The sequence below is a fragment of the Phyllobates terribilis genome, unplaced genomic scaffold (genome assembly GCF_046119375.1).
Source record: "Phyllobates terribilis strain yellow unplaced genomic scaffold, ASM4611937v1 Scaffold_2__4_contigs__length_985480577, whole genome shotgun sequence".
In the NCBI taxonomy this organism is placed as follows: Eukaryota; Metazoa; Chordata; class Amphibia; order Anura; family Dendrobatidae; genus Phyllobates; species Phyllobates terribilis.
In genome coordinates, this window is record NW_027362762.1 from 863,350,107 (window position 1) to 863,363,452 (window position 13,346).

The window sequence follows — 13,346 nt, forward strand, 5'->3', positions numbered from 1 at the left end:
AGGTTGTCCCACAAAGTTGATTTTAATCAATAGATTTTGGAATAATAATAATTTCCACAATTAAATCTGATTTAGAAAAATGTTCCTGTGCTGAGATAATCTTATAAATGTGTCCCTGCTGTGTACTGTGTAATGGCTGTGTCTGACTGTACAGGAACATGGTCTGATCATACCACAGCTCCTGGGCAGGTGGGAGGGCAAAAGAGTATACAGACAGGACAGGATGGGATGGGATCTCAGCTGCTGCTTTCTGTGAGGTAAAACATTTCTCTGCCTGTTTAAAAACACGCTTTACCTCACAGAAGCTTTTCTTTTTCTCTGGATCAACATGTTAGGCTATAGGTTGAACTTGATGGACTCAAGTCTACCTTGAACCTTAAAACTATGAAACAGAAACAATCAGCTGTGATCCCCTGCTGTAATGTCTGTATACTCTTTTGCTTCCTCCCCTGCCCAGGAGCTGTGGTATGATCAGACCATGTTCCTGCACGGTCAGACACCGCCATTACACAGTACACAGCAGGGGCACATTTATAAGATTATCTCAGCACAGGAACATTTTTTTTCAACACATCCAATTGTAGAAGTTATTATTATTCTAAGATCTATTGATTAAAATGTATTTTGTACATTGGAAAATAACCCTTTAAGTAAGGTAGCTGATCTACCAATCGGTATATTCACCAAAATAAAAGGAGCTATATGGGTGTGACCTTAGGGACCACCACCAGTCCTGAATCAGCTCGGCAGCCCTTCAATCTTTCCCTTTTCCAGGATGTCCAGGTCACAGCAGAATTTTCCAACCAGTAGCCCGGGAGTCACATGTGGATCACGAGGTTCTAGCAGGTTCAGATACTTTTGTGCCTTAGTATTACTAAAACTTTGTACCATAGACAAATCTAGATCCCAGGCAGTTATCCCCATACTGTTAAATAGACCTTTCTCAATGTCTGGTATGGAGCTTGGGATGGTATGGAGCTTGGGATGGAAGAATCGTCCCTCGTCTGACAGCCGCTACTCTGCTTGCCAGAAGATGGCAGCAATAAACTACTACAGACTTTGCAATATTCACAATTTATGGTGCAAGGGTTATAGTGATGGATATAAAAACTGCAATGCAACAGTCACATATTCTCCAAAGCCTGAAGACTTGTGAACGCCTACAGAAACTGGACTCTTTAGTCCACCACCTACATGAGCTCTACCCATGCAAAATTAGCCCAATTCTAAGACAGAGGCATCAAACTGCTTTATACTACATGAAAAGCAAGGTGTTACCGAGGGGGAAATACCCCCAATGCATTTATATTACGATCAAGCCCTGCAAGTGAAAAGCGATTCCCCCAAATACACGTGTGTGGTGATGCGGGGCAGAAATGAAGTCAGTTATATATAATCCAAGAAGAGGAGCAAATAAAAAGACCCATATACAGAAAAAGAGGGTCAGCCATGAAGTCAGGAAGCTTCCTAAAAGGAACAAAGACATTGCCACAAACCATGAGAGGCAGGAAAATGATTGCGTGGAGCATACAAGGCAGGAAAATGATCGCGTGGAGCATACAAGGCAGGAAAATGATCACGTGGAGCATACAAGGCAGGAAAATGATCACGTGGAGCATACAAGGCAGTAAAATGATCACGTGGAGCATACAAGGCAGTAAAATGATCACGTGGAGCATACAAGGCAGGAAAATGATCACATGGAGCATACAAGGCAGGACAATGATCACGTGAAGCATACAAGGCAGGAAAATGATCACGTGGAGCATACAAGGCAGGACAATGATCACGTGAAGCATACAAGGCAAGAAAATGATCAAGTGGACCATACAAGGCAGAACAATGATCACGTGGAGCATACAAGGCAGGAAAATGATCACGTGGCGCATACAAGGCAGGAAAATGATCACATGGAGCATACAAGGCAGTAAAATGATCACGTGGAGCATACAAGGCAGGAAAATGATCACGTGGACCATACAAGGAAGGACAATGATCACGTGGAGCATACAAGGCAGGAAAATGATCACGTGGAGCATACAAGGCAGGACAATGATCACGTGGAGCATACAAGGCAGGAAAATGATCACGTGAAGCATACAAGGCAAGAAAATGATCACGTGGAGCATACAAGGCAGGACAATGATCACGTGGAGCATACAAGGCAGGACAATGATCACGTGGAGCATACAAGGCAGGAAAATGATCACGTGAAGCATACAAGGCAAGAAAATGATCACGTGGAGCATACAAGGCAGGACAATGATCACGTGGAGCATACAAGGCAGGACAATGATCACGTGGAGCATACAAGGCAGGACAATGATCACGTGGAGCATACAAGGCAGGACAATGATCACGTGAAGCATACAAGGCAGGAAAATGATCACGTGGAGCATACAAGGAAGGACAATGATCACGTGGAGCATACAAGGCAGGAAAATGATCACGTGAAGCATACAAGGCAAGAAAATGATCAAGTGGACCATACAAGGCAGAACAATGATCACGTGGAGCATACAAGGCAGGAAAATGATCACGTGGAGCATACAAGGCAGGACAATGATCACATGGAGCATACAAGGCAGGAAAATGATCACGTGAAGCATACAAGGCAAGAAAATGATCACGTGGACCATACAAGGAAGGACAATGATCACGTGGAGCATACAAGGCAGGAAAATGATCACGTGGAGCATACAAGGCAGGACAATGATCACGTGGAGCATACAAGGCAGGAAAATGATCACGTGAAGCATACAAGGCAAGAAAATGATCACATGGAGCATACAAGGCAGGACAATGATCACGTGGAGCATACAAGGCAGGACAATGATCACGTGGAGCATACAAGGCAGGACAATGATCACGTGGAGCATACAAGGCAGGAAAATGATCACGTGGACCATACAAGGCAGAACAATGATCACGTGGAGCATACAAGGCAGGACAATGATCACGTGAAGCATACAGGGCAAGAAAATGATCAAGTGGACCATACAAGGCAGAACAATGATCACGTGGAGCATACAAGGCAGGAAAATGATCACGTGGAGCATACAAGGCAGGACAATGATCACATGGAGCATACAAGGCAGGAAAATGATCACGTGAAGCATACAAGGCAAGAAAATGATCACGTGGACCATACAAGGCAGGACAATGATCACGTGGAGCATACAAGGCAGGAAAATGATCACGTGGAGCATACAAGGCAGGACAATGATCACGTGGAGCATACAAGGCAGGAAAATGATCACGTGGAGCATACAAGGCAGGACAATGATCACGTGAAGCATACAAGGCAAGAAAATGATCACATGGAGCATACAAGGCAGGACAATGATCACGTGGAGCATACAAGACAGGACAATGATCACGTGGAGCATACAAGGCAAGAAAATGATCACATGGAGCATACAAGGCAGGACAATGATCACGTGGAGCATACAAGACAGGACAATGATCACGTGGAGCATACAAGGCAGGACAATGATCACGTGGAGCATACAAGGCAGGACAATGATCACGTGGACCATACAAGGCAGAACAATGATCACGTGGAGCATACAAGGCAGGACAATGATCACGTGGACCATACAAGGCAGAACAATGATCACGTGGAGCATACAAGGCAGGACAATGATCACGTGGACAGTACAAGGCAAGAAAATTATCACGTGGACAGTACAAGGCAAGAAAAGTATCATGTGGACAGTACAAGGCAGGAAAATTATCACGTGGACAGTACAAGGCAGGACAATGATCATGTGGGCCGTACAAGGCAGGACAATGATCATACAAGGCAGGAAAATGATCACGTGGACAGTACAAGGCAGGAAAATTATCACGTGGTCCGTACAAGGCAGGACAATGATCACGTGGGCCGTACAAGGCAGGACAATGATCAAGTGGGCCGTACAAGGCAGGACAATGATCACGTGGACCGTACAAGGCAGGACAATGATCATGTGGGCCGTACAAGGCAGGACAATGATCATACAAGGCAGGAAAATGATCACGTGGACAGTACAAGGCAGGAAAATGATCACGTGGTCCGTACAAGGCAGGACAATGATCACGTGGGCCGTACAAGGCAGGACAATGATCAAGTGGGCCGTACAAGGCAGGACAATGATCACGTGGGCTGTACAAGGCAGGACAATGGGATACACCCGCGAGTACTGCAGGAATTAAGTAACGTTATAGATAGACCATTATTTTTAATCTTTAAAGATTCCATAATAACAGGGTCTGTACCACAGGACTGGCGTATAGCAAATGTGGTGCCAATATTCAAAAAGGGGACAAAAACCGAACTTGGAAATTATAGGCCAGTAAACTTAACCTCTACTGTGGGTAAAATCCTGGAGGGTTTCCTAAGAGATGCTATACTAGAGTATCTGAAGAAGAATAACCTCATGACCCAATATCAACATGGGTTTACGAGGGACCGTTCCTGTCAAACTAATCTGATCAGTTTTTATGAGGAGGCAAGTTCCGGACTGGACCAAGGAAATGCAGTGGATGTTGTGTATATGGACTTTTCAAAAGCTTTTGATACGGTTCCACACAAAAGGTTGATACATAAAATGAGAACAATGGGGATAGGGGAAAATATATGTATGTGGGTTAAGAATTGGCTCAGTGATAGGAAACAAAGGGTGGTTATTAATGGAAAACACTCAGACTGGGTCTCAGTTAACAGTGGGGTACCACAGGGGTCAGTATTGGGCCCCCTTCTTTTTAACATTTATTAATGACCTTGTAGGGGGCATACAGAGTAATATTTCAATATTTGCAGATGACACTAAACTCTGCAGGGTAATCAATACAGAGGAGGACAATTTTATATTACAGGAGGATCTATGTAAACTAGAAGCTTGGGCTGATAAATGGCAAATGAGCTTTAATGGGGATAAATGTAAGGTAATGCACTTGGGCAGAGGAAATAAAATGTATAATTATATGCTTAATTGTAAAACACTGGGCAAAACTGTAACTGAAAAAGACCTGGGTCTATTTGTGGACGACAAGCTTACGTTTAGTGGCCAGTGTCAGACTGCTGCTGCAAAGGCAAATAAAATAATGGGATGCATTAAAAGAGGCATAGATGCTCATGAGGAGAACATAATTTTACCTCTATACAAGTCATTAGTGCGACCACACTTAGAATACTGTGTACAGTTCTGATCTCCGGTGTATAAGAAAGACATAGCTGAACTAGAGCGGGTGCAGAGAAGAGCGACCAAGGTTATTAGTGGACTGGGGGGTCTGCAATACCAAGACAGGTTATTACACTTGGGGTTATTTACTGTGGAAAACAGAAGGCTTAGGGGTGATCTTATTACTATGTACAAGTATATGAGGGGACAGTACAGAGACCTTACTACTGATCTTTTTACTCTGAGGCCTGAGACGGGGGCAAGGGGGCATCTTCTAGGTCTGGAGGAAAGAAGGTTTAATCATAATCACAGACGGGGATTCTTTACTGTAAGAGAAGCGAGACTATGGAACTCTCTGCCGCATGATGTTGTAATGAGTGATTCACTACTAAAATTTAAGAAGGTCATGGATGCCTTTCTTGAAAAGTATATTACAGGTTATAAATACTAGAATCCTCGATAGGACGTTGATCCAGGGAACTAGTCTGATTGTCGTATGGAGTCGGGAAGGAATTTTTTCCCCAATGTGGAGCTTAGTGTTTGCCACATGGGTTTTTTTCACCTGCCTCTGGATCAACATGTTAGGCTATGGGTTGAATTAGATGGACTTAGTCTTCCTTCAACCTTAAAAACTATGTTACGTGGGCCGTACAAGGCAGGAAAAAGATCACGTGGACAGTACAAGGCAGGAAAAAGATCACGTGGACAGTACAAGGCAGGAAAATTATCACGTGGACCATACAAGGCAGGACAATGATCATGTGGGCTGTACAAGGCAGGACAATGATCACGTGGGACGTACAAGGCAGGAAAAATATCACGCGGACCATACAAGGCATTACAATGATCATGCGGACCATAAAAGGCCGGAAAATGATCACGCGGACTGCACAAAGCAGGAAAATGATCACGCGGACCGTACAAAGCAGGAAAATGATCACGTGGAGCATACAAAGCAGGAAAATTATCATGTGGACCATACAAAGCAGGAAAATCATCACGTGGACCGTACAAGGCAGGAAAATGATCACATGGACCATACACTGAACTGCCACAATCCGGCCATTATTCGTTCAGAAAATCAAGCAAAATGTAAGAATTTAACACAGCAGACAAAACAAGCTGCGGCCCTGCCATCGATCAGATCTAGTTACTTTCTGCAACAAGCGCTTGTCTGCATACATGTCGCTCGTCAAATCCGTATTGATGATAAAGGGTTAAACCCAGTCATTGTGACACATCCTGTGACCCTGCCTAATCTAGAAATTAACTCATACACCAGCTATGAAACGCGTTAAAGAGGATTACACCCGCGACCTTCTTCATTACCACGACACCTGCTTCTGAAGACACCATTCTGACAGCTGCCGAGTGTAAAGGTCCAGACCGCGGGGCGAGGAACACACATGCTTTTCACCCCCGGCTTGTGTCTGTACTGTTCTGAAATCCTCCTGCAAAATTCCCTGCAGTAACCCCCGCCGCCAGCACCCGCAGTAACCCCCGCCGCTAGCACGCACCTGCACATTCATCTGCTCCTGCACAATCTTCCCCGTCACCTTTGCGGTAGGTGGATATTTGGCCTGGGGTGAATCTCAGTGGGATGACAGTCAGGAGGGGGCACAACAGCAGAGGCATCACTAGCCGCTGTACAAAAGTTGCCTGACCCGGCAGCATGTTTATTCCAGGAAATTGTGTCATCCTGCCACTTAAGCTGCCTACAGAAGAGTTGACCATCTCACATGCAAGCTACTAATCTCGCAAGGGTTACTCAAGGTAATCCCGACTGTACTCAGCTTGATTGGCTGCAACAGCAGCGGAGAAAATTTCTGTTTAGTCAGATCACAGCGCTCTGCCACCTGCTACACACAGGAAAGCCATGCAGGAGGTTACAGCGAGGGGTGCAGAGCAGAAGGAGCGTATACATGGCGGAGGAGATCCTCTGATCGCTGCTATCTTCTTATAGAACCTGCTCGTCTCCTGCCCAATACTGGAAGATCAGAAATTAATGAATGCTGGGGTGATAGCGGAGCCCCAAATACTCCCATCTACAGGAACGGAGACACATTAACCACTTAATTTGGAGAACTGCCAAAACCTTCACTGACATGTGCTGTGTAATGTTCTTCTTTCCCTGCTGGGAGAAAAGGGCACGGACAATGCGCTTACACCAGCAATAATGACTGATCATAGGAAGATCCAGCAGAACAGCGCTAAAAGGCAGAAGGGGGACTCTGCTTACAGGCGTTATCCCACACTTTGGTTGTTTTTCCCTATTGGGCCAAGAACTTAGCCGTAGGTAGTTGCCGACTACCTGCCTGTTCTGCCCAGCAATGATCCAGCTTCATTTCACCTCCCGTCAACAGAGCAGCTCTTCCTGTTATTACAGACATCATACTGATTGACAGCTGGTTCTCCACAATAAGGCAGCGGGGAGCCGGCTGTCAATCAGGGTGACATCGGCAGTGACTGAGCAAAGTGGAAAAGAAGAAGCTGCCCTGTCAACGTGATGTCACCAGCAGGAGAATCAGTCGGTGTGAGTGGTCAGAGACCCAGCAGAGGTCATCACAGGGCAGAACAGGCAGCTACAGTATTTAGCAACTACCTGCCTGTACGTTTTTAGCACAATAGGAAAAAAAATAACTGAAATCCTGGACAAACCCTTTAAATAGAACACCCATTTTATCCTATATTATAAAATCAATTGCCTATATATCTGTAAAAAAAAACATGCACAAAATACAAACATTTGCTCTATGTATATTTTTTGGCATTTAGAGTTTCCTAGATTTTTTAGTATTGAAAAAAGAAACACAATAGAGGGCACAATTTATTTTTTTATATACTTAAGGGGTTGTCCCCTACTCAGACAACCTCTTATGAATCCTTGTCCCCCCCGCTCCCAAGTAAAATAATAATACATATAAAGAAGGGACGTGGTGGAGTAAAATATGCCTAACTCATTAAGAGGCACTTCACCAGAAATGTTACCCCCGTCAGGGAGCAGAGTACATTTCTGGCTCAAGTTACCCCCCTAATGTGGCAGAACTTTTGAAGAATTTGTCGGGCGGGCATAGCCACGTCCCACCCATTCTTGTCTGGGACTGGTGTGAAAACATCAGAAGTCTCAAAATTTGTGCACAACATCGAATTGCAACTTTTAAAATTATTTTATGCCAGAGATCTTTTGCATATTCTGACTGACAGCTTTCTTTTGACAGAGAGAAATGCATGTGTGTGACTTTAGCCTGAAATTGGACTAAACAGCAGCGATGGACAGGGCACGATCAACAAACCCATACTTTGCCTTTCAGTATACTTTATGAAAGGGTAATCAAATCCATGAGGACAGCTTCTTTGACCTAAGGAATGATAACTTCAGAAATGATGAATCTTGACAATGTAACATATTTACATGCTGTAAGCTTCTATGCATTAACCCATTTAGGACTTGGCAATTTTCTATTCCTTCTCTTCTTCCATAAGCTAAAACCATTTTTTTTTCTTGTCGACATAGCCATGTAAGGGGATTGTTTTTGGTGGGATGAGTTGTAGTTTTGAATGACATCATTCATTTTGCCATAAAATATAGAGAAACAAGGGGAAAAAAATCCAAGTATAAAGAAATGGTGAAAAAAAAAAAATTGCAGTTCCGTCTTGTTTTTTAGGGTTCTGCTTTTATGGCATTCATTGTATGGTAAAAATGTTAATACAAGTCATTACAATTATGGTGATGCCAAGCTCACATTTTTTTTTTTTTTTTTCAGCAATGAAAACCAAAAAAAAGTAACAGTTGTTTATGTCTCTATTTTCCGAGACTATAAACATTTTTATTTTAAAAATGGATGGATTTGTAAGAGCTTTTTTTTCGCGCGGTGAACTGATATTTTTTTATACCAATTTGGAGAAAGTACATATTGATAGCATTTTCCGGTAATTTGTTTAGGAAGCTGTTTGAAAAGAACTTTATAGCATTTTTTTTTTTCTGTCAAACTCTTTACTTTGTGTTAGTCTGTGTAGGGAACTTGAACCTGCGATTGTCTGATCTCTTATGCGGTATAATACTTTCTTATGAAGCTCAGCCATCATAACTAACAAAAACGGCAATGACGGGGGCCTTCAGCAGACCACCGGTTGCTATTTAAACCATTAACGCCCCACAATCGTGTTGGGAGGGGGCGATTTGAGCCACAGATTGACAGTGGCATTTAAATGGTAAATAGCAGCGGTCAGAGCGCAGCTCCGGCTGCTGTTATAGACAGATGCCAACTATGTAAAATAGTCGGCATCTACTGTGTGTGAAATGAGCGCAGCTCCTGAGCCCCCTTCACACACAGCACTCCAGCACAGAAATTGTTTACGCCTCATATGTGGAAAGGGGTTAATATCCAATTTTCATACATAATTTCTCCATCTGCATTAGACATCTTTTTTTTTTACTAAATACACAGTCTCCAGAAAAGACGACCGTGTAATACACACAATGGCAGATGGGGAGCACGTACCTGGTTTCGGCCTCTCCTCTTGCCGTAGTTTCTTCTTACAAGAGCTTTATAGTTTTCATTTTTCTTAGTTAAATAATAATATAGCACACAATCCGCAATGTTCTGAGAAGAAAGGAAGCATTCATGATTAGCTCGTTAGTTTCTTATAACCAGCACAAAACACTGGGCAAAATGATAATGTGGTAAACAATCTTGACAAGTTAAAGTGAACCTGACAACGGATTCATGCTGCCCGTTGGTTCATTCTGGCAGCGGTGTGTGTTTTACTCTGAAAGAATGTGACACTTCAGAGAAAAACTACCCTGAAACACTCACTCTGTACTTCTCAGCAGTAAAAGCGACCCCTCTGTTCCGCCCAACCAACCAGGAAAAGAGTCTTCTCTGAGTCCTGCACCGAGAAAAGCCTCCCTCACCAGAAGAAAACATCCCTCTCTGTTCCTTCTATCTGCAAAAACAGCTCCTTCCTGTCTCCCACCTACAGCAAAACATCCTGCGTCTCCCGCCTACAGCAAAACATCCTGCGTCTCCCGCCTACAGCAAAACATCCTGCGTCTCCCGCCTACAGCAAAACATCCTGCGTCTCCCGCCTACAGCAAAACATCCTGCGTCTCCCGCCTACAGCAAAACATCCTGCGTCTCCCGCCTACAGCAAAACATCCTGCGTCTCCCGCCTACAGCAAAACATCCTGCGTCTCCCGCCTACAGCAAAACATCCTGCGTCTCCCGCCTACAGCAAAACATCCTGCGTCTCCCGCCTACAGCAAAACATCCTGCGTCTCCCGCCTACAGCAAAACATCCTGCGTCTCCCGCCTACAGCAAAACATCCTGCGTCTCCCGCCTACAGCAAAACATCCTGCGTCTCCCGCCTACAGCAAAACATCCTGCGTCTCCCGCCTACAGCAAAACATCCTGCGTCTCCCGCCTACAAGGGCACGTCCCCCCCCCGAGTCTTCCGCCTACAAGGGCACGTCCCCCGAGTCTTCCGCCTACAAGGGCACGTCCCCCGAGTCTTCCGCCTACAAGGGCACGTCCCCCGTGTCTCCCGCCTACAAGGACAAGTCCCCCGTGTCTCCCGCCTACAAGGGCACGTCCCCCGTGTCTTCCGCCTACAAGGACACGTCCCCCGTGTCTCCCGCCTACAAGGACACGTCTCCCGCCTACAAGGACACGTCCCCCGTGTCTCCCGCCTACAAGGACACGTCCCCCGTGTCTCCCGCCTACAAGGACACGTCCCCCGTGTCTCCCGCCTACAAGGACACGTCCCCCGTGTCTCCCGCCTACAAGGACACGTCCCCCGTGTCTCCCGCCTACAAGGACACGTCCCCCGTGTCTCCCGCCTACAAGGACACGTCCCCCGTGTCTCCCGCCTACAAGGACACGTCCCCCGTGTCTCCCGCCTACAAGGACATGTCCCCCGTGTCTCCTGCCTACAAGGAGACAAGAGAATGCCAAGAGTGTGCAAAGCAGTCATCAAAGCAAAAGGTGGCTACTTTGAAGAACCTAGAATATAAGACATATTTTCAGTTGCTTCACACTTTTTTGTTAAGTATATAATTCCACATGTGTTAATTCATAGTTTTGATGCCTTCAGTGTGAATGTACAATTTTCAAAGTCAAGAAAATACAGAAAAATCTTTAAATGAGAAGGTGTGTCCAAACTTTTGGTCTGTACTGTATAAACTTTTTGATCTAAGTCAACATAGCAATATAAATTGCTGTGCAATAGGTTAATGAACAATAAAGTAAGCTATAAAAGTGGCGTGAAATGAGCGCCAATAACAATTGCCCAGGTCTCCTCTTCTCTCTGATCAAGGAAATTGATAGTGATTGTAGAGGATTTCATCCTTGTAGTGAGGGGCTTTGTGTCTCCTTATCGCAGACATAACCAGTAGTGGAAAATTAAGGTAAGAATATCAGCCATCTACAGCCTTTGCTGAAACCATGTGGGTGGTCCAACAATATCTTGCAAGGATTTACGAATGAGGGAAGATAAAAGTTCTATAAAACTCTCCCAAATGTTAAAGAAATGTTGAACTCTTATGTTCCTTTTGAAGAGAAGCCCCGACGCCTCCACTAATTCCATCTTCATCAAAAAGGCAAGTTTTTCCAAAAGCAATTTATGTGTAGGGGGTTGAGGACTAAGTTGTGTGTGAAGTATTGGTTTGGATCCTGCTGCTATTTGTAAAAGTTTCCTTATACCAAAAATGCATCCACATTTCAGCAGCAGACTTTTTTTTTTTTTAATGCAACAAAGTAATACATACAAATGCAACTTACCTTTCTTTCAAGACAAGTAGAAATGAGTCCAAAGTTTTTAGGATGTTGCATAAATCTACCAAATGAAAGGAAAAATACAGTAAGAAATAAAAGCAATACAATGGAAGGAACAATATAGCAAACCATTAACCCCTTTCTAACATGTCCCGTACTTGTATGGCACATGTCGGATCTCTCCCTATGGTGCGGGTTCCGGCGCTCAGCCCGCACCTTTCCGGGTACATGACAGCTGGAATCGCGATCAGAAGGATGTCATGGGTCCCGCCCATCGGCGCCCGTGTCACATAACTTCGGGTCGCCAATGGGTTGGCATGACAAGCCAGGGTCTGCAGGAGACCACTGGGGTTGTCATTACCAGGAGGTCAGTGAACATTTCTGCTACACACAGGCGATCTGATTATAGCAGCTTCTATTTTCCCATGGAGATTATTGAAGCTAGTGTAAAGTAAAAAAAAAAGAAAAGTTTTGAAACATATTAATAAAATTTAAAAAAATCTAAAAGTTCAAATCACGCCACTTTCGCACAATTCAAAATAAAACAATAAAAAAATTAAGTCAGCGCGGTGCGCAAAAAATAAGCCCTCATCCGGCCCCAGATCGCGAAAAATGGAGATGCTACAGGTCTTTTTTTTTTCTTTTTTTTAACAAACTTTGGATTTTTTTTACACCACGTAAATAAAAATGAACCTATACATGTTTGGTGTCTATGAACTTGTAATGACCTGGAGAATCATAATGGCAGATCAGTTTTAGCATTTAGTGAACATGGTAAAAAAAAAAAAAAAAAAAAGCCCCAAAAACAACTGTGGAATAAAAATGGGAAACTGCCCGGGGTCGAAGGGGTTAATACATCCCCGTTAAAGGGGTATTCCCATCTCCAAGATCCTATCCCAATATGTAGCAGGTGTAGTAATAATAATAATAATATTAGCAAATATCTCCAATTAGAAATTTAGTATAGTTATTCTGATTCACTATATCATTTACCCCATGTGCAGGGAATTGCTGTAGCAGGTATCCATTGTTATGACCACAAGCAACTAATTCTCAGTTTATGAGTGGGCGTAACCATAGATATCTAAGCTACTGCAATGCCCTGCACATGGGGTAAGATACATAGCGAATCAGAAGAACTATACTATATTTCTAATTGGAGGTATTTACTAATAATATTATTACACCTACTACATATTGGGATAGGACCATGGAGATGGGAATACGCCTTTAAGTTTTATTTAACCCCTTTACAACCCAAGGTGGTTTGCACATTAATGACCAGGCCAATTTTTACAATTCTGACCACTGTCACTTTATGAGGTAATTACTCTGGAACGCTTCAACGGATCCCGCTGATTCTGAGATTGTTTTTTCGGGACATATTGTGGTAAAATTTCTTCGATA

At 43.9% G+C, this 13,346-nt stretch overlaps 1 protein-coding gene across 8 annotated transcripts in view; it reads right to left on the reverse strand.

The window, feature by feature from the left end:
- NCOR1 (nuclear receptor corepressor 1) overlaps positions 1 to 13,346 on the reverse strand; it is a 161,358-nt gene that overhangs the window by 62,274 nt on the left and 85,738 nt on the right. For all 8 annotated transcript variants that reach the window (XM_073668000.1, XM_073668005.1, XM_073668007.1 and 5 more), the window contains exons 13-14: positions 11,946 to 12,000; positions 9,668 to 9,769 (exon numbers count right to left, since the gene is read on the reverse strand). In XM_073668000.1, coding sequence (XP_073524101.1) covers positions 9,668 to 9,769; positions 11,946 to 12,000 — 157 coding nt within the window. The remainder of the gene's footprint in view (positions 1 to 9,667; positions 9,770 to 11,945; positions 12,001 to 13,346) is intronic.